Here is a 20748-nt window from a genome sequence, read left to right as displayed (position 1 = left end):
ATATGTGATATATGGTACTAAACAGGTACAAGTCAGTTTTCTGAATGTGTACAAAAAAGTCTTTAAAACTGCAACTTCTGTCTCAAGAGAACACGTGAGCATTTACAAATCAATAGTGTCATAAAGCTGCTGTAACCAAGCGCAGTGCAGCAACAATATTACTTGTATTGATCTCTCCTAGGATTTGATCGCTACTTTATCAGCCGGACGCTGGACAACAACAGAAGAAATATTTGGTTCGCCGAGTTCTGGGAGGATAATTTCCAGTGCAAACTCAGCCGGCATGCCCTGAAGAAAGGATCAGGCATCAAGAAATGCACAAGTAGGTCCACTTCCTGAATACTCTTAACTCTCAGTCACTCTTGTGTGTCATCACTGTTATGGGAATTCGATCAATGCTATCAAGGAATTTGTTCTTTCTTTTGAGACATTCTTTAGAGTATTTAGCGGCTAATTGCATAGGTTGTAATAAGGCTATAGCCCAATTACTCCACTTTACCCTATAGCTGTCTACCACCACACCACTAAATTCCAAATGTATTTGTGTGTGTGTGTGTGTGTGTGTGCGTACATGTGTGTATATATGTGCATGCCCTCATTGTTTGATGTGTGCAAAGATTCCCCAAGTGTGCAATGTGCAAGCCTTATGCTCATTTTTGCACTCATCCTGGTTCAATCTACAGCAGCACAATCACAATCAGACACTGTAAACCGGTGCAGCTCTCGAGGACTTAATCAGCAGTGAATCTAATCAGGGAACCCATGTCCTGAGACACCTCAATCAATGGGCCCTCTTACGCAGGTTGTCTTCTACTAATCGCAAGGAGTTCTGGACAACCTGTCTGATCACATTTACCTAATTTTAGATGATTGCAGACGCAGTGGGTGTTATGTCTAACAGCATGACAGATCCATAGAGTTCAAGACAACCTGATAAATCACATCTACTTAGTTCCAGACCAGGATCTACATGTAGTTGTGAACATTCAGTGTTTGTGATATTATTTAAACGCTTCATATTCAAGTATGAGTATCAGGCAGAGATGGGGAGATTCTGTGTGATAAAGTTGAGTTGAGTTTGTGTGTGTAGGAGATTCATGACCTTGGGTTTTCAAACCAAGGACATTGTGTGTGAGTGTGTGCAAGCTTCAAGACTAATAGCCACAGGCAGTAAACCTATGACCAGCATATGACACAGCACATGACATTCCATCTTGTCCACATATCATCCACATTTGAATGCTGTACATTTGTATTGATAAGCCTCATTGACAGATGAGATAATAATAATAATAATAATAATAATAATAATAATAATAATAATAATGCTTGTATGTGTTATAATTGCTTCACTGATTGCATACAGGGGAATTAAATTAACAAACTTATCATTAATTTATATATTTAGTTAATTGATTGATTAAGAGCTAATTAATTATTTCACCAGTCTTTTGCATTGGTAGTGTATTCCAGCCTTGATGTTTCCAAGAGTGGATTATAAATCAATAAAGCAGTCTTCAATTATGTGCTGAAACCAATTAGTTAAAAACTTAACTTGCTAACACAAATGGATTTTTGTTATGGCAGGCTATTATGCTTTTCATGCAGAAAGTTCATCGTAAAAAACATCATAATAGAAAACAAGACATCCTTGAGCAGAGCCAACATACTCTATTTGTCTGAGCAAAGAGCAAAAAAGTCTAATTAAGAAGGAGAGAAGTGTTTTATTAAGAGCAATAGAGGTTTTAAATCTTACTCTTATGACAGAAAAGACTTACACAACACTAAGTCACAAACATAAAAGGAAACTTTATCTTGTGTATGCAACCAGACTAAATGCATTAGCATAATAGCAGAGATGCCTTAACTCCTTGCCATTGTGTTTACTGCCAACTAGTGAGCCCAAACTTCAGACACACAGAAGATGACACTATCTTAATCCTCCGGTCACCGCTCAGTTATTTATCTCTCTCTATACCAGAAATGTAAAGGATCCAATCAATGTTTCGGCAGACAAGTCCAAAGCCACTAAGCTCATTTAAAGCCTTGAATTCTTAGAGACAGGAGCTGAATTATTCAACCCATGCCCTTGTGACTGTGAAACATACATGCTGGACTCATTACAATACATTAACACACTTCCGTTTGATCAGCAAAAATTATTAAAACTTTATAGACAACTGAATTTCCAGAATATTTCCATTCTTATTCCTGTCGATGATTCCAACAGTCTAGTAGTCACACTGTTATTAATTTGTTAAATGAATAGATAAAGCAATACACATGCACAACCCTGAGGCTGGTCTTGACAATTAATAATGGTCATGCATGGTGTCTAATACCATTTCCTGAAAGACACATTATTTAATTTATTTACTACCAAGCTGAAGGCGGTAAGCTATTGAGTGGCTGCTTTATTGCACCACACCTTAGTGTCAATAGTCATCACACTGAGGGAAAAAACCCCTGCTGTTTGTGTTGTTCACTTGCATTTCATGTAGTGTTCTTGCTGGGAACACAGAACTAAGGGCAACATCATGGCCTAATCCATGAGGATGGCTAAACAAGTTTGTATGTGTGTGCTGTCAGTGAATATACATGGGTACATGACCAGATCAACAAATTGGACAGCAAATGAAACTATATATTTTGTGCGTGTAAGCTTTTTGCTGTGTGACTTGAGCCTGAGATTACCTCTGTCCAAGTACTTTACCTCTGTTGTCTAAGGAGGTTTACACACACACCACACACACACACACACACACACACACACACACACACACACACACCATATAATGTATATTGAAATAATGGTGCTACATCAGCAGCAAATCAAGTGTTCATATCAGGAAATCAAATCGGGAAAGACTTGATCCATGCCATGTGAATCTCCAATGCTGTGCATCAAAGTGCACACAACCATAGCAGTTTATGCATTTTCCAAAAATGGAACGCAACGCTATTGAGGCCTGCTGTGCTTATTTGTCCATTTTAAATTCAACAAGGATTTCAGCAGTGTGGATGCACATGGATTAATCAGTGCTATAGTGTAAAGCTTTGGCGTTGGAGTCAGAGCCACATGACAGTGGCCCAAGGATAAACGCGCTTCCTCACAGCTGCTCTTAAGCATCAAATCTTAGACTTTTATGTAGAGGGCAGAGCCTATCTGTGGGGGAGGAGGCGGCGGTGGCAGAGGGGGGGTGGGCGGGTGGCGAAGCTGATAATGCAAGCTCTGATGTCAGTTCACGAGGTGTTTCAATGAGGCTTGAAGGAAATATGACTGACTCACACACTGACTGGGCCCCTTGGAGGATGAGTCATCGGCAGAGACAATGTGCTGGGAGGTGGGTGGTGGGCACAGTGTCTATGGTCGAGGCATTGACGACATCTTCACAGTTCTTTAGAGCAACAACAACAACAACGAGCACCACAAGCACACCAATGAAAACACCGTCTGTATGTGGGTATGAGCAATGTATGTAGGTGTGTGTAATTGTTCAAAGAGATAACTGTTCACATTGACACACCTGAAGGTGCAGGAAGTGTTAGGATTATGACAACTGGGATATTTTTGTTTTTGTTCTCTCTTTTTGTGGTTAAATGAGGGCATATCTTAATTTGCCAGAGACAGGAGGCAATCTCAGAGATCAAAGCCAAATCAGAGAGGCTGTGTTGCCCCACCAACACACTTGACTGTGATGCCCTTTCATGTTAGATTGGGACTTTGATACTAAGCCCTCTTGAGAGAATGGATGAATGTACCATGGCTTCCATGCAACATGAGCACTGCCACATATATTGGTATACTGTGCAAATTAGAGTACAATGATATATTTATATTAGTCTGGGGGAGGGGGGGGGGGGGGGGTACATAACATCAGAGTGGTGGTGGTGGTGGTGGTGTGTGTATGCGTGTGTGTGTGTGTGTGTGTCACAAACATACATTTTTTTTAGGCTTTTTGCTCTAGAAACTTTAAAGATCTTTTTGCCCTGGTTCCCTTAGCGGGTGTAGTAGATAGTCCATTATGGCCTGAATATTTTTGGATAGTAGACTCTTCTTCTTCTTCTTTTAATATTTTAAATTATGTGGTATGATGTGTTAGAAAAATGTCTGTTTTAAAAATCAATCTGCACACATAAATTGTGGTTAAATACAGTTTTATTAGATGTACTGATTATAAATCAAATCTGAGCGAAGACTTAAAAGTCAAAATAATAATATTGTCATGTTTCAAGGCTGTAGTCATGATGTCAACATTGGGGGGGGGGGACCAAATCTGTGGTGGGGTCTGAGGGACCCCCAAACAGAATTTCAATACATTTCCTACCATGCAAAAAATATTATTAAAAATCACAAACAAGTCATTAGTTAAGTCAGTCAATAGGGTATTCCAAACTTTTGACGGACATAGGCATGGCATGGATGGATTATGAACCCCTGGGCACAGATGGAGGGGTAGAGGGGTCCTGAGGCATTCTCCCATGGAAGGTTTTGTTTTTTAAATGACCCTTTAAATGATGACTTTTGGGCAGTTTTGTGAAAAGAGAAGGATGGAGAAGAACCAACTTCACACAGAGGCTTGGGCTCCAGGGCCCAGTAAGCCCATTCAGTAATTCATCCCTGGACCTGTGGTATAACTCCATTTGTCTTCAAAATGTATACTTTAAAATATATTACTCTATATTACACAGAATGTGGTTCTTTGACTTATTACTTACACCTGACGATTTTTTTAACTAAGGCTTAGACTCATAGGTTTGGACCTATAGCCTAATAAGATTTTGTCTTTTAATTTAGATTTTATTATGCTGGCGGCTAATCACACAATTTTAACATACGGAAGATGCAACAACCATTTCTAAGAGGCCTATTAACGGCAATTTCTGGCATTACTACTAGCATATGAATGCATTAGCCTATTTATGTTGAAAAAATAGGTGAAAGAAATTAATGTGAAAGAAATGAATGAAACAGGCTTGCACGAATTCATCATTTAAAATAAAACGTTTCACTTTCGCTATCATTGCGAGAATAGGCTACAATATGGAAAATGTTTCAAAGTTCCCTTTGAGTCTGATCGGCTCCAACAATGTATGGGATTTCCTTAGCCTGTGCTACACCTTTCCAACAAGTTTTGTGAAAATTGTACCGGTAGCTTTTGCGATATTGTTGACAGCCCTACCTCACCGCAGTAGGGTGCAGTAAATGGAAGCTTTTGATAGCGCACGCCACTAACGAAAAACAGAAAACCACCAGGACAAACCACTCAGGGGTCTAGGCTAATCTGGAACCATCACTAGGTCACTAATTTGTGCGTTATTTTCGTTTGATTACATTTCAGATGGTGGTGCGTGTTGGTTTCCTGTAGGCCTATAGCGCTTTTTTCTTTCTTTATTTTGCTATGTCCGTATATTGGGGGGGACATTTTGGTCATATTTGAATATTGGGGGGGGGGGGCGGGGGCACGTCCCCCTCAATATCTATGGTGACTACGGCCCTGTCATGTTTCCACTGCCAAATTGACTGAGGTCTCTGACACTCTGACACACAGGTTTAATGAAGTTCAGTTGTTTTGAAAATTTCAGGAGGGATAATGGTTTTCAACTTTCAACTCAGAGGTTGGATGTATTCTAGCTCTGTATAACAAGAAATCACAATAATTGTGCTTGAAAGCAGTCGTAACAACTGAATAGTAATTAGACACAAATAGTAATAACTGAATAGTTATTAGACACAAAACATACACACAACATAGTACACATATATCTCTACATAAACATGTACAGTATGTAAAGTATTAGACATTTATAATTTAATTTGTGATTGAGGGCCAATACGTTGTATATTTTGATCAAATGTTAGAGGAAGGTTCTAATACTCTAGAGACACATTTAAATTATGATTACACCCCGTAGAACACCAAAGGTAGACCTGAATGATGACGTCTGATGGCAAGTTACTGATGTGCAAATGTGACATGATACCTGTTGTGTTTACATGTGCTTTCATCATCTAAGCCCCTTCCTCCACATGCCCTAAGGTAACTGTAGGAATCTCATAAAAATGCAAAAAAAAAAAAAAGAAATGGAAATTATCTCATTAACCACATTGCATATTCAGTTCAAGTCTGTAAGGACATTTCATGAACTATGTTTGTAGGCAGATATATAGGCACCAGTATATATGTAGCCTACAGTACATGTATAGAAATACAGTACAATATAATAAACCATGTAAGATGCCTCCTAGCCTAACATTGGCATCTAACCTATGATAAACTCAAATGGCTTTTTGAGATCTGTGACATGCTAGCTGAAGCAATTCTGGAGGAAACTTCCTTTTAAGGTGGTTTATGTGAATGAGTGAGCGTATTTGTGTGTGTCTGCGTGAGTAAATGGTATGTATGTGTACATGTGTTAAATGGTATGTATGTGTACTGTACATGTGTGTTGCTCCAACATTTTTCATTTTAATTTTTCTGACCAATACAAGATGTCAGTGTGTATTTTGTTATATTTCCATCTCTATTAATATGTCTGGCATTTTCAATAGTGCAATAATTGCAGACAGTATTACTTTACAGAATGTTCAAAATAATTCCCACCTCAGGTTGCACTGCAGGGGACTAGTCCTCCTAAAAGCCAAAATGAGTCAGTCTGTTCACCCTTGGAAACCACCAGATTAAATACCACATTAGTTGTGAGTCATCTTTTTGACTGCAACTTTCCCTAGATTGCTTGCCATACTTGCAGCTCTTTGGAATCAGAAAGATTCTGTATTTTGCCAACATTTATATCTGCTTCTCGACAGCGCAACAGGATGCACATAATGGCTCTTCAAACTACCCATGTGGTTTTCTTTATGAGCATTATTACTCTCCACAGAAGTTGAGTTATAGTTCATCAAAGAACACTTTTTTTTTGTGTGTGTGTGTGTGTGTGACATTACCTACAGTACAACATAGTCATTATCACTCTATAACCTCCAAAGACCTCTCATTATACCTTTTAGTCTATGATTATCTGATGTCATATACGGTTGCTGAGTGACATTTGAATGAGTTGATGGTCATATTCAATGCATTTCATGCAGTGGTCTTTTCATTTTGAATATGACGGTCAGCTCATTCAAATGTCACTTATTTTTTTCCAGAGCTGCATGTTACTCAACAAACAGTATTCCATACTCAACTTTTTAGTGTGGTCACATGCATTAGAGTAAAGGCTGTGTGAGGTGTGAAGTCATATTGAAAGCTGCTATGTGCTTGTCTGGTAGAGGAGGCCAGCCCATAACTTACTGTCTGAGTCTTTTTATGATAAATTGAACAGGAACCAGCCCTTTACCGGCTGGTGTGGCATTTGGACTTGCCAGTCTTGAACAGAATAGGAAAGGCAGGATATGAATGTTTCAGTGGGTTGAAGTCTGGCCAGCACACCAATGGCCTTCTACAAATCCCACCAGAGTGGCAGAGCTGAAGGGTATCATTCAGAGATGCCTAAATCTTCTGCTGAAGATCTCCAGTGTCCGTGTGTGTGTGTGTGTGTGTGTGTGTGTGTGTGTGTGTGTGTGTGTGTGTGTGCATTTGTGAATGATGGGCTGCAGGTAGGAGGACATCTCCTTCAAGAATACTCCATCTCTCTCAGATAACTGAGCCCTGCCCTTTGATGTTTCGTATGTGCAGTAGGGGATGTCTGTAGAGGCTTCAGCATTGATCATTTAAGAGCACTGAACCAAAACACTGCATGTGAAATTTCCTTTACAGGCCAACTATTTTGTAGAGAGATGTAGAAATGAGATGTTATAGTATGTAGTCATAGTATGTCCAGAAAAACAGTTACATTTGATGTCTATCCTGTTATTGTAGATTATATTTTGATACTGATAGTGATGTTATTTGCATTTTATGTCACTGAACCCTATTCAAAACTTTGATCAAATATTGCTGCAATATGCTAATGTCCCCTTCAGTTTCATGACAGTACAGGGAAACTGGCAGCCGTGCCAAAGTTGTATATGTCAAACCCTTTTGTAGAGTTTTGGAAGTAGTTCAGTGCTTTTGTAAACAAAAGGCTTTTTAATCATTACTGTCACACACAGGACTGTTGTAATTGCACGGGCTTATGATGTTGTTTTGTTGGACAGACCAGACAGTCCAGAGGCTTATTCACCTATTTGCCTTCTCACCCGGCAACACAAGAAAGCTGTCCAATAGAATTACTCTGCTTTCTTTCTTTCTTTCTTTCTTTCTTTCTTTTTCTTTCTTTCTTTCTTTCTTTCTTTAACTCTCACAGTGTATATGCGAGTATGTTTTACTGAGTAATGGAGTGTATTTTGAATACATAGATGTAATGTACAATATGTGTTTCCCTTAATGACCCTGTAGTATAGGATCACAATGCTTTTCTTATTCAGGGCTCAAACGATCACTGTGAACTGAAGTCATTTTAAATTGATTGAAGTTGATAGAAACTTTGATAGACTTTCAAGGACAACACATTTCATATTTAACTGTGTTGAGTAAACAAGACAATGCTTCATAGATGAACATAAAGGCATTGATGACAACACTATTATTTCAACAGTATTATTTCACCTTTATTTGTTCACCTGTTCACCTGCACACTATCCACCCCAAGTATCACACTTTCAGCATTAATGACCATTAATATTGCAATATAGTGTATACATATAATATAGTGTTCGCAAATATTTCCAGTGACTAATATTACAGACATACTGACTAACATAACATACAGTATTATATTATCAGTGGGACTGGCATACAGGATGCAGTGACCAACTGACCACTTTATTCCACCTTTGTTGGTCCTGTACCTCAATTACTTGTGGGGTCCATCAAGGGTCTATCTCAGGGCTTATCATTTCCATGAATACACTCCCAAAGAGTCTCATCATGAGGGTGAGGACCTTCCTGCTCAAGTCATTATACACAGCTCTGCCTCCTGATGCCTGCCTCCCTGAGCAGTATTTTATGACAATCTTAAGAATATTAAAAGCTGAATGGCAATTAAAGCAAATCATCATTGTCATGTTATTCAGAGGACCTGTGTGCCTGACAGGAGCGAGGGGTTTTAGGTTTTGCCATTTACTTTTTTAATGCACTCAGAGCACTCTTAGCCAGCTAAGTCCATTTCACTTCACTGATCTAATCGCACTTCATCCCCAGGTCATAGAAGTCTTCCATTTCCACAAGTTTTAAAACTCAACTCGGCCATAATGTCTGAGCATCTTTAGTGTATTTGATGTTTGTGAGTGAGACAGTGTTTAATGTGCTGTTTGTTATGTTTCATTTGGTGGGTGCTTTTATCCAAAGGGACTCATTACTAATTCATTTAACATAATCTAATAAATGTCTGTTCGAGTGTGTGTATGATAATGGGATAACAAGGCGACATAGTCATTTCTATGCAATATGTAATATACTTTCCATTATCTGTTTGTGTGCAGAGTGTCTAATGTCTCAGCACATTTTTTTAAAAAAATCCCCCTGCTACAATATGATTTAACTCTTGTGTAGGATGCAAATACATTGGACTGTGGTTTTCAGACAATGTTCCGACACAGCAGTATTGAAAGCCATTTATTATTCATGCTGTGAATCGACTCTAATCTGTGTCGCTTTCCCATCAGTCTGTTGCCAGTGGCCATTGAAACCTACTTAGCATACTAATCTTAGTATTCAACACAATATCAAGAGTCTTTGCCTCTGAGATGTAAGAAGATCCAAAGTCCTTCCTGCTTTTGGAGCCACATCACAAGTCAGATCATTCAGATGTGCTGAAGATTCATGTTGGTCCGCTTCTTATGAAGGTGGCTGAGAGGTGACAGAAGGGTCCCATGCAACTGGAGATAGCCAACATTATTTGTATGTAGTCTGAAGTTTGTAAATGAAGTCTACAGTATGTGTACTCCTTATCAGTAACAGCTTTCACATCATTGACATCCACTCTGCCGGTCAGTTGATGTCTTTACAGCTTATTGCCACACCAGTGCGCTGCCTAACTTAATGAAGGCTATTGCCATGCCATCAAGCACGGCCCACTTTTCATCAGTATATGCCTGCCATAACATCACAGAACAAACAATGCTGTATCTTTTCATTTCCCTCTCCTTCAAACACCACTTTAACACATCTGCTGTCCTTGATTAACACATATTTAATTTGACGTGGTCAAGATCTCAGACCTGAAAGCTGTTTCCTTCAATTAATTTGTGCCCATCAGTCTGTCCACCAGCTAAAATGTAATTGCTGTATTTATGCATGCGCTGATACGCTCCATCAAGGTTTGGTGGCTGACAATATGAAATCCTGCTGAATTACCCTCCACAGCTACCAATGACAGATCGAGCCGCTTTGCAGCAAGAACAATGAAGAGGCCGTTTATGAATTCCAATAATAATCTCTACCATGTCTGAAGAGCACTAATTAGCAGTGACCAATAATTGGCACGAGACAGATGGATTGAAATTAATTCAGTTCAGAAAGGATGTATGGGTTAAGAATGGAGTAATCACAGGCATTTTGAAATCATATAATTTGTTTGATTTGCCTATCAATCACTTTGCATCCCCATGAGTTACGAATGACATGTTCAAATTGTTCAAATATCAGATGGTGTCATCCATTTGCAATTGTTTAGATTGATATTTAGCAGTAAACATGCCTGAGAAATTGATCTTGTTACTTTGGAACTTCGGTCTACCTTACATGGAAAATGGATCGAGGGTTGTTAAGTGAACGACAGTGGCACTGCAAATTGAAATTCTAATTGACTGTGTGCATCTCTCTTTCTCTCTCTCTCTCTCTCACTCTCTCTCTCTCTCTCTGTCTGTTTCAGATCATGAACGGATTGGGAAAGACTCTAATTACGAACAAGAGGGCAAAGTGCAGTTTGTTATAGACGCTGTCTATGCTATGGCCCACGCCTTGCACAACATGCACAAGGAGCTTTGCCCAGGGAGGGTTGGCCTCTGCCCAGCGATGGAATCCATTAACGGCTCCATGCTTCTTAAATACATCCGCAAAGTCAACTTCACAGGTAGGAAGCTTTGGTCCAGAGCGTCTTCTTTCCTTTTTATGTGCAGTGGGGTTTTGTAATACTGTGATGTCCTAACTAAATGAAATGTATTTAAGCATTAGTTCAATAGTATACTTGTGGTATCTGCTATCTGTATTTTGAGGAAGAAGCTGTAGGTCATCAATCCAATCATATACCCCCACTTAAAACTTGGCAAGAAAGCTTTAGGCATTTTCTGTACAAGTGTATGTGCAGTTATGTAAGTTATGTGATAAAGAATGCACGAGTCATATTCATGACTAAACGTGCATATGTACACACACACACAAAAACACACACACACACACACACACACACACACACACACACACACACACACACACACACACAGCTGTGTAAATGTATGCACAGAATGCAATCGCATTGAAGACTTACACAGTGAGTTTGCTTTTTGGAAACTGCCAAAGCGTCTTTATCAATGGAAACAGACCTCACATCCCTCTCTTGACTCGTTAGCCCACGGTTGCCTGGGTGCCTGGCTCTTATGAGGGTAATTATTTTCAGACTGCACCATCATGGAGGAACCACACAGGCTTTGGTATATTGGACATCTCAGAGTTTGTTTGTTTGTTTTTTTTACGTAGGGCAGCATTCATAAATCCCCTTAAAGAGTATTATAATAAAGGCTTGTAAACAAACACATACATCCAGCACCCTGGTCTTAATTCTGCAGAACTCATATTGAATAGGGGGAGTTCACATTGTCAAAGGAGCTTTTGAACTGGCACCCAGGCTTTTGTTTCAGCAGAAGAAGTTAAACTATATTTTGTATACAGTGGCATGGAGGGTGTGCTTACTGTGCTAGAATATATTTTAGATTGTTTTGTGCTGAAGAAACTTGCTCCTGGTGTAATTTCACATTTTAGATTTCCCTGTGGATGTTTTTAATTTACACATACATTTCTATAAATAGAGACAGAGAAATAATACATTACTGCTGTGAAATGAGTCATTTAAGTTTTAAAAAGTCAGTCACAACTTTTCAAAGATAATTTTTACTGCCACACCCACTTTTTGTATGTTAGCCTGCCACTAAAAACAGTCTTTTTGAGCCACCCCTTTAAGTAATTGATGTATATTTTATTTGATGTATATTAAGTATTATAGTGGATAAAGGAGCTAAAGGAGACACATATTCCCTGTTAAAGATACTCTATGTGTACTTTACCCACATGTTGTTGATTCACATCAGAGACACCCATAAACTCCATGCCAGATTGAAATGCAATGCTCCATTACTTACTCCCACTTCTTTCTTTGAAACTATAGTAGACATGTCCAGCTGTTTGGACTTACCTGGCTGTCTACAGGCAGAATCTAATCAGGACGTTTCAGTGCCACAATGTTGCTGTGAAAGCATTTCTTGAGTAGATCAGCAATGGGCCATAAATATTCTGTTTGAACCAGCCAGTATCCAATGTAACCAGGGGTGTAGTGGTAAAATAAGAGGTGGGTAAACGGCAAGGTGGACTACATCATGCGGTATCTGATTTTTAAAAAAGGCATTCAGAATATGTTTGATGATGGTGGAAGTTATTGTCCAATGTTTATAGCAATAGGCTACGAGAGGTAGGGCCTATTAGGTTGCCTTCACACTGGGTCCGCTGATAACCGTAACCGAGTGTGATTAGGCCTACTCCTCCCTAGCCCTGACTCAGCTGGTCTCTGTTACATTACATTTATGTTTGCGGACCAGGGTCTGTTTGTCATACACACTAGCTTGTAATTACCAATATCGCAATGTCGCAAAAACGGCAGTTTATTTTTTATTTTTTTGAACAGATAGCATTCAAACTGCACCGGAGTTCTAACAAACCATAGGCCTACCCCAGACCGCTGTTTTCTAGGGGGCCCTGGTCCGGACCTGAGTCCGCATTCGGGGTTTGGTAGACTGCGTTCACATTAGCAAAAATCACCGAACGATTGGTCCAAACAATCCATGTCCAGACCAAACGGTCTAGTGTGAATGCGCCCTTAAATGGATCCTAGAGTGTTGATGAGTGTACATATTGTGAATGTGGATAATACAGTGTCATTTTTGAATGTTAAAAGTTGCATTTGGTGAACTCTTTTGAGAGGTGGATAAACTCTAATAGGAGGTGGATAAACTCTATTTCTGAAATTTCAGAGGAGGATAAAGTATGTTTAGGCCTACTTGTGTTTAGCCTCCACTACAGCCCTGAATGTAACCTCGTGAAGGTTGTGACTTTAAGAGTTTTAGATGCTCCAACAAATGTCTTAGAAACCTATTTATCAACCGGTCTTACCCCTTATTAACATATAGAAATTCTATTTTAAAAGTTTTTCCAAAGAATCGTATACAGCTTTTGCGAACTAAATACATGAGATATCCCATAATGCCTAAGGCCAAAGAGCTACATTTCAAAACTTTGAATGGAATATACCCCTCCAACGATTTAATCCAAAGGCGCTTTGGGATTGAAACTGATAATTGTGTATTTTGTAATGGGCTGGAAACCGCTGAGCATCTGTTTGTCGAATGTGTTTATGTTAAAACGTTGTGGCTTGACCTTCATAACTGGCTCAGTCCTAAATGTTTTATGTTAGATAACTTTGACTTGAAGGACATTATATATGGACTCTTTACTGTGAATGATAACGATGATCTCTTAGTCAATGTGATTGTTATTCTCTGTAAATTTTTTATACATAAATGTAAATACTCAAAGGTTAAGCCCACTTTTAGTGGGTTTTACAATGATTTCCTTTATTATACAAAAGCCCTTAAAGCTATGAAGTCTAAGAAAGCAGTACAACTTTTGAACAGTGTTACAGAATATGATTTAATGACTAAGCCCTAGTTATATGTTTTTTTTTTCTGTTTTGTTTATTATTTTTATTTTTTTCTCTTGCTTCCTCCTTTTAATTACACCTGATCCTGTACATAGATGGATTCCTTATGGATTGTTTTGACCCATGCTTATTGTACTTGTGTACTTGTATTGTAAAAGGTATAGAGTTCGGACGACTATGTCACGTTTGTGTAGCAACGGCCATTTTAGCAGAATGCTATAGGAAGATACAGCGATTACTAGCGTCCAGAGGAGATAGCCTAAGAAAGAACTCAAAATTGTCTGACCCCATACTGCTATCCCTGCTATAGCCCCTTTAGCAACCATCTACATTTCATTTGCAGTTGAAAACAGGCAATATGATTGTGTTGGTCTCTAAATATTCATTCCTGCAGTCCCTTCTGCTGTCAGGAAGCAGTTGGGGTGGAACAGCAATGATTTATGTATGTTTATATCATAGCTGTGTCATCAGTTATTAACACATAGAAATGCTGTTATGAAAATGCTGAAACATGGGGGAGAGAGAGAGAGAGAGAGAGAGAGAGGATTGTGTGGCTTAGAGAAAAATAGTAAAAAAAAATAAATAAGGACTGTATTTGATCTTTTTAATTAAAGATTATGTAGGTAGTGATACATCTTTTTGCATTAGCTCTTTTATGACTATCTTGTAATGGATACATGTAATAATAGCCATAAGATTTCCTGTAGTGCAGTTACATAGCAGAATTACATCAAGGTCCTTACCAGCTTTGTGAGTAGGCCTATAGGAGGACTGCATGCACAAATCAGCCAAGCTGTCCTAGAGGAAGATAAATAACCAAGTATAGCTTAAAATGCTCAGTTATCATGATAGCATGGCATTCAAACAAGTTATAACTGTGCAGGTAGCAACTGTGTAAACTTCTAGTCGTTAGTGACAAGAAAGCCTGTCCCACCTCCTCTACCAGATGAACAACTGGTATAGGAAAAGGACATACTGTAATTAGGCTAGTTGATGCTGGTAGCCTACTGCAGGTGTGGCAGTGTTCTGTAGTCTAATAAACGTTTCATTAAGAGCAAGTAACTGAAGTGATAACTGTGAGACCAGAGCAGCAATGAAGTCCGTTTTATCAACCGCAGGCTGACTATTCCACAACCCCACAGAGAAAATTGGACAAGACAGCGAAGACAGCTGGACTGATAATAAGTTATTTAACTTACGCTGCCTTTTTACACAAGGGCACCTTGTAACTTGATTACAGACAACAGGGATGTCTTGAAAGCACATTGCTGAAAATAAAGTCCAGCCCAATCCACCCGCTCTTAACAGATACACAAGCTTGGACTAGCTATGTACTGTAGCTCAATGGCTAAGTGCCTTTGCTAAGTACATAGCATAGCACCACCAATGGTTTAAATATAAACCACTCCTCAGTGATCACCCCAATGTGTGATACAAGTGGAAGACATGCTTAATTACAGCGATTTGTAGTGCACAAACATTAGGTAATGAAATACGATAAACATTATCCTTGGTCAGCTTCAACTGTGCATGTAATGGCAGGATGCCAACATGTTGTAAGCCAATTATAGAAAATTGATTACCTTTCACAACAGTAAACCAGTGAATTACTGCTCACCTTTAGGTCATTATGTAGCCTAATCAAACAAATTCAAGTCAAACAAGCCCTGTGACAATGTTGTCTTTTCATTCAAATTTAGTTTTGGACTTTCTCAAAACTTGGACATGTAATACAGCTTTGACTGACATGGAAAATAACTCCAAATGATGTACAAAATGGTTCTGTGTGTGTCTGGCTTTAAGGGGAACACACAGCTACCTCCATTGGCCTACATCAATCTCAAAACAGTTTGTTCATACCACCTCTGTTTTCTGCAGTCCCACTCTGCCCCAGAGTGTCCCATTTGCAAATTTGCAGATTGCACCTGCCATCACTGCCAGCTGTCGCCACTTTACAAATGAAGCCCAGTGTAAGGCTGTGTAGGAAGGCAGAAACAGAGCGTTTCTATAGATTCTTCTGCTTTTTAAAGCTGCAGTTTGTATTGTATAGGAAGGAAGAAACAGAGCGTTTCTATAGATTCATCTGCTTTTGGGAAGCTGCAGTTTGTATTGTATTCTAGAGGAAAGCCTCTCCACCACACACATCACTGTGTGATGGAGAAGCTTAAGGGATATTGAATAGAGCCACTTTTGGCTGTGGACTTGGATGAGAACCATGGCATTCTATGCTTATACGGAATATGAGTTGGTCCCAGGTGGCCGTGGATGAAATTTCTCTCTCTTTCATCCAGGTTGTGTGAACACAGGTCTCAAAGCTCTGTTCATTTTCAGCCGTCTAGTGTGCCAGACATGGCGATGTCCATACAAACACTCCTTACAGTAGCTCAGCATGCCTTCCGAAGTCAGAAGTTTGTCAGAGGTCTTCAATTAATTATTCTTCATGGTTGGAGTTTTGTCTTAAAGCAATCCACTTTTAATTCAAAACCCCATATCTTTTCAATTTCCCTGTGCAGGACTTAATCAAAACGATTTGAAAGTGGTTTATGTTGCATTAGTGTGCCCATTTCTTATTCATGTAGAGTATACTTTGATGGCTGCGGGGTGCCCGCATATCTCAATGCAGATAACATAACATGACAAACTGTATTAGGAATCTCAGAGAAAGTGATTGGGTGAAAGGTTTAGACTTTCCTTTGATATACATAGTTTTCATTAGTGATTACATGTGCAAATTCAATGTAGCGCTGGCGGTTTTCCATTATATTTAGCTAAAATAGAGGAAATCTAGCCAGGATTGGTCAATTTATTTCTTATCTCTCTTAAATATGTTGGCATTAATTATGTTTACGTTTATCTAACCCATAATTAACTGTGTGCACGTGCAGTGGGGATAACTCATTTGGGATTACGACCACTGCATCAAAATGCAGTTTGAAGTTAAACAAATTGAAATACGTTTGCAGCAGCTTCTCTAACACACTACATGTGTGCATAACACTGCCACTGAAACACATCAGAGATCCAACCAGTGCATGCACTGCCTTTGAAGTGCTGGAGGTTGTCAAGAGCCAGGCACAGGAGCTGCCGCACAACTACATTTTTAAGTGTGTTTGCTAAAACCATTGTCGAACTGTCAGAGAGAGAAAGAGACATGGAGTGTGTGTGTGTGTGTGTGTGTGTGTGTGTGTGTGTGTGTGTGTGTTGGGGGGGTGGGGATTAGAGACTTTCTGTGAATCTCTGAGTTTGAGTCACGCCTATCTGGATGTGCAGTATTCCAGCTGTTTGCTCGGCTGCCTTAGCATCTTCCTCATACTTGGATGCATTCAGGGATGGTATGGCACATTGAATGCATCAGTTTAAGACAGAGAGAGAGAGGCTTGCAAGGGGACAGTGCAAGGAGACTGTCAAGTCAGATAAGTGAGAGTGAATGTCAGCATGCAAGGCACAAGTTCAAGGTTGCTTGACTGAACTGGCATGCATGTAGCCTGTAATTCCTACTCTCACACAACTTGAAGTCTCCTACCAAATTGCTTTAATGGCAAGTCGCTAATGACATATTAACACAATACTGTGAGAAAAGCTTCAACATGACTGAAACCAAGATATTTTCAAAGCTTTATTTTCAACCAACCAACCTACTGTACCGATCAATTTAAATCAGTCATATGATTTAATATGAATCATTTGGGTTTTTTTTGGTAGGTACAGATCAAAATGAATGATTAAGCACTGTCCAAATAGTAAAAAAACATAAATGCAACAAATGCAGAAATAAACCACCAAAAAACTTCAAAACTCCAATGCTTCAGTTAAGCACCAACTACACCAAGCTCTTGTGAACCTTCCAGAAGGTAGTAGACAAGCCCTCTTCTCTTGTCAACAGTTTAGTAAGACCAATTAGCAGGTCCCAGGGTGCACATTTTGCATATTAGCAGCGAGGAAGAGGGTCCAAATCCTTATCAAAGGGAAAGCATTTCAGCAACCAAAATTTATCGGCCATAAATAATTTACCATCATGCTGAATATGGAAAACCTTAACCTACATCAGAACACAGAATTGTGTTGCTCTTTGAACCACAGAGATTTGTACTGGAGAATGAGACAGGGCGCAAGATGTCAAGGGTTTGTACACTGCAAAAAATTACCAAGTGTCTAACCAAGTGTTATTGATCTTATATTAAGATTAAAAAATCTATTTGGTATTGTTTTTAGTATGAAAAGACTTACAGTGTAGCGCCCTCTCAAAAGATCATTTTGGCTTAATTTAAGAAGACTTTAACTTATTTTAAGGAGTCTTATCAAGACAAATTTGCTCAATGCACTGGCAGACAAATTTGCTTGTTTTCAAGATGAGATGTCTTAAAATAAGTCAATTTTTTTTTTTTTTAATTAAGTCAAATGATTTCACAAGAAAGCGCTAGGTAAGTCTCTTTATACTGAAAACAATACCAACTAGTTTTTTTTTTATCTTGATATAAGATTAAATATAACCGCAAGCGGTGATTTACGGGGTCCGAGCAAAACGAACATGAGGTAGCATAGCTTTTTAGTTTTACATATGCTTTGATTGTTTGGGCCCAATTTTCAAAAGAAACGTGATCGGATTTCGGTTATCGGATTTCAGTTACCGGATTTCGGCTATCGGATTGGATCAAATCTTGAAAATGGCTTGTTCAAAGGGAAACAAGGATCCTGAAATTGGATTAGATCACATAATCTATTCTTGGTTTTGATCTGGATAAAACCTTCACTTTGTGTTGTTCAGAACTTTTGAGTTGGATTGGAATAAATTTGATGCATAAAATTAGGATTACCCTGTGCTGTAACGTTATAGTGTGCTAACCTCCACAACCCAACAGTAGTATTCTAGTGCGCTAATCTCCACAACTCAATAGTATTCTAACAATACTCTATTCTACAGGACTATGCATTTGTCATGGATAAGATGAAGCGTCTGTTAATGGAAGGCAGTGTTTCCCACAGAATGGAATTGTATTTGTGGTGGTAGGTGAAGGGGGGTGGGGGTGGGTTCTGTGTTGGAGTCAATAAGATGAACAACCTATAATTATGCAGTTATACTTGCCTTGCACGACAAGTCCTGTCAAGTAGCTGTAACGTTATAGTGTGCTAACCTCCACAACCCAACAGTATTCTTAACAGTATTCTATTCTAGTATGCTAACCTCCACAACCCAGCTGAAGGAACTGTAGGGGGCGATGTGGGTCGAGGTAGAGTGAGTGTGTGGCGAGCAGGCAGAGCCTCGGTCAGAAGGCTCAATGGTATGAAGTGATGACACGGAGATGGCAGGTTTCGGTGCAACACAAGTGAACTTTATTTGAGTTTCAATTCATCTGTTCTTTTGTTCTTTACTTGTATGTGTGCTGCATCAAAGAGGAAACAAACAGAAAATGGAGTAATCAGTGAAATGGGGTAAATCAGTACAGATCCCAACTCACAAACAAACCAATTGACATTTGAACAATAAACTGAAATCATATGGCTATATAAGGTACAACTAAACAATACTTGACATCCCAAGTCAACCAACATCACCTAATCATCTCTCACATTGGACTCCAACACACCAAACCAACAAACAAAGACCTTAACTATACACATGATGGCAGAGCTACTCTACAAACTGATAAACATCACAAAAGTCATAGTGAGGGTCATTAAAGTGATGACTTACGTTAACTCAAAGACGCACACAAAGCAGGACACACTGGAGTGCTGGGTTGAGATGAACAAAAGAGTGAACTGAGGGCGAGCAAACAATTTATCCTGGTCTGAGCCCCTGCTCCGGAGCTACAGGGTTTCCCAGCAGGTAAACTGGGTGTGGTTTGGTGACAGAGCCAAACAATCCATCAATTTCTCCACAGCACCTCCTTACACTGACAGACTTTGGAAAGATTTGCAAAGATTTGGAAAAGATTTTTGAAAGACTACAGTCTCAGACCCTCTCACATCTAAAGACAAGTAGTAGAGTTTTAAGTCACAGACTATGATTTTGCAATGACTAGGGATCTTGCAGGGTCACTATTTACAAGACTGCAACACGATTCCTTTAAATTATTACCCATCGTGCAATAGATAAACAGGAACTGAAAAATTATAGCCTACTAAACTCAAAGTCGTATTTTCGTGTTTCTGCAGCATTGTTTCATGCGTGACATCCTTAACCGATACAGAGTTGTTCTGTCAAGTGGAAGAGCCGACTAAATATGTATAAGAAATGACAAATATTATAAGAATAACAAATAATTATAGGCTACAGCTGTGTCGGAGTCAATAAGAAAAACAGCCTATAATTATACAGTTACACTACAAGTCCATATTGACAAGTAGCTGTAATGTAATAGTGTGTTAACCTCCACAACCCAACAGCATTCTATTGTAGTATGCTAACATCCACAACCCAACAGTATTCTAACACTAATGCTTCAAGTGGGATTTGAACTCTCAACCTAAGGATTACCAGTACAAGGCATTATCTCACTGAGCCACTGTCAATCCTACATGTTGGCCAGTCACATTCACATGGTGAAAATGTGTATTGGTAAACACACAACAAGAAAAACTCTAAGCATACATTTGACAATAAAATGAAGGGCTTTCCTAAAAGAGTACACCTGAAAACTTTTTGAAATTCTGGGGCAATAAGACATTTGTTGAGAAGAATACTAATGGATGAAATATAAATATGATAGACTTTATGATGAAGGAAAAATAGTAAACAAAGAAGTTCCCCTGAATGTCATAGAGTGTCTCGGCATTGTGATTCTTGACAACTGATGAGTGTGAATGTTGATTGGCTGATGTCATTCAGGTGCT

The 20748-nt window shown here is 39.1% G+C and overlaps 1 protein-coding gene and 1 long non-coding RNA gene across 3 annotated transcripts in view; one reads left to right on the top strand and one right to left on the bottom strand.

The window, feature by feature from the left end:
- LOC121714100 (metabotropic glutamate receptor 4-like) overlaps positions 1–20748 on the top strand; it is a 181413-nt gene that overhangs the window by 144632 nt on the left and 16033 nt on the right. For both annotated transcript variants that reach the window (XM_042099279.1, XM_042099278.1), the window contains 2 exons: positions 182–322; positions 10861–11061. In XM_042099279.1, coding sequence (XP_041955213.1) covers positions 182–322; positions 10861–11061 — 342 coding nt within the window. The remainder of the gene's footprint in view (positions 1–181; positions 323–10860; positions 11062–20748) is intronic.
- Positions 9650–15713, bottom strand: LOC121714101. The gene is made up of 3 exons (XR_006033025.1): positions 15498–15713; positions 14658–14712; positions 9650–9865 (listed from the first exon to the last, which is right to left on the bottom strand). It is a non-coding gene; the product is annotated as an uncharacterized LOC121714101 (long non-coding RNA).

The sequence above is a fragment of the Alosa sapidissima genome, chromosome 7, assembly GCF_018492685.1.
Source record: "Alosa sapidissima isolate fAloSap1 chromosome 7, fAloSap1.pri, whole genome shotgun sequence".
NCBI classification, from domain to species: domain Eukaryota; kingdom Metazoa; phylum Chordata; class Actinopteri; order Clupeiformes; family Clupeidae; genus Alosa; species Alosa sapidissima.
This window is presented reverse-complemented; position numbering and strand designations above follow the sequence as displayed.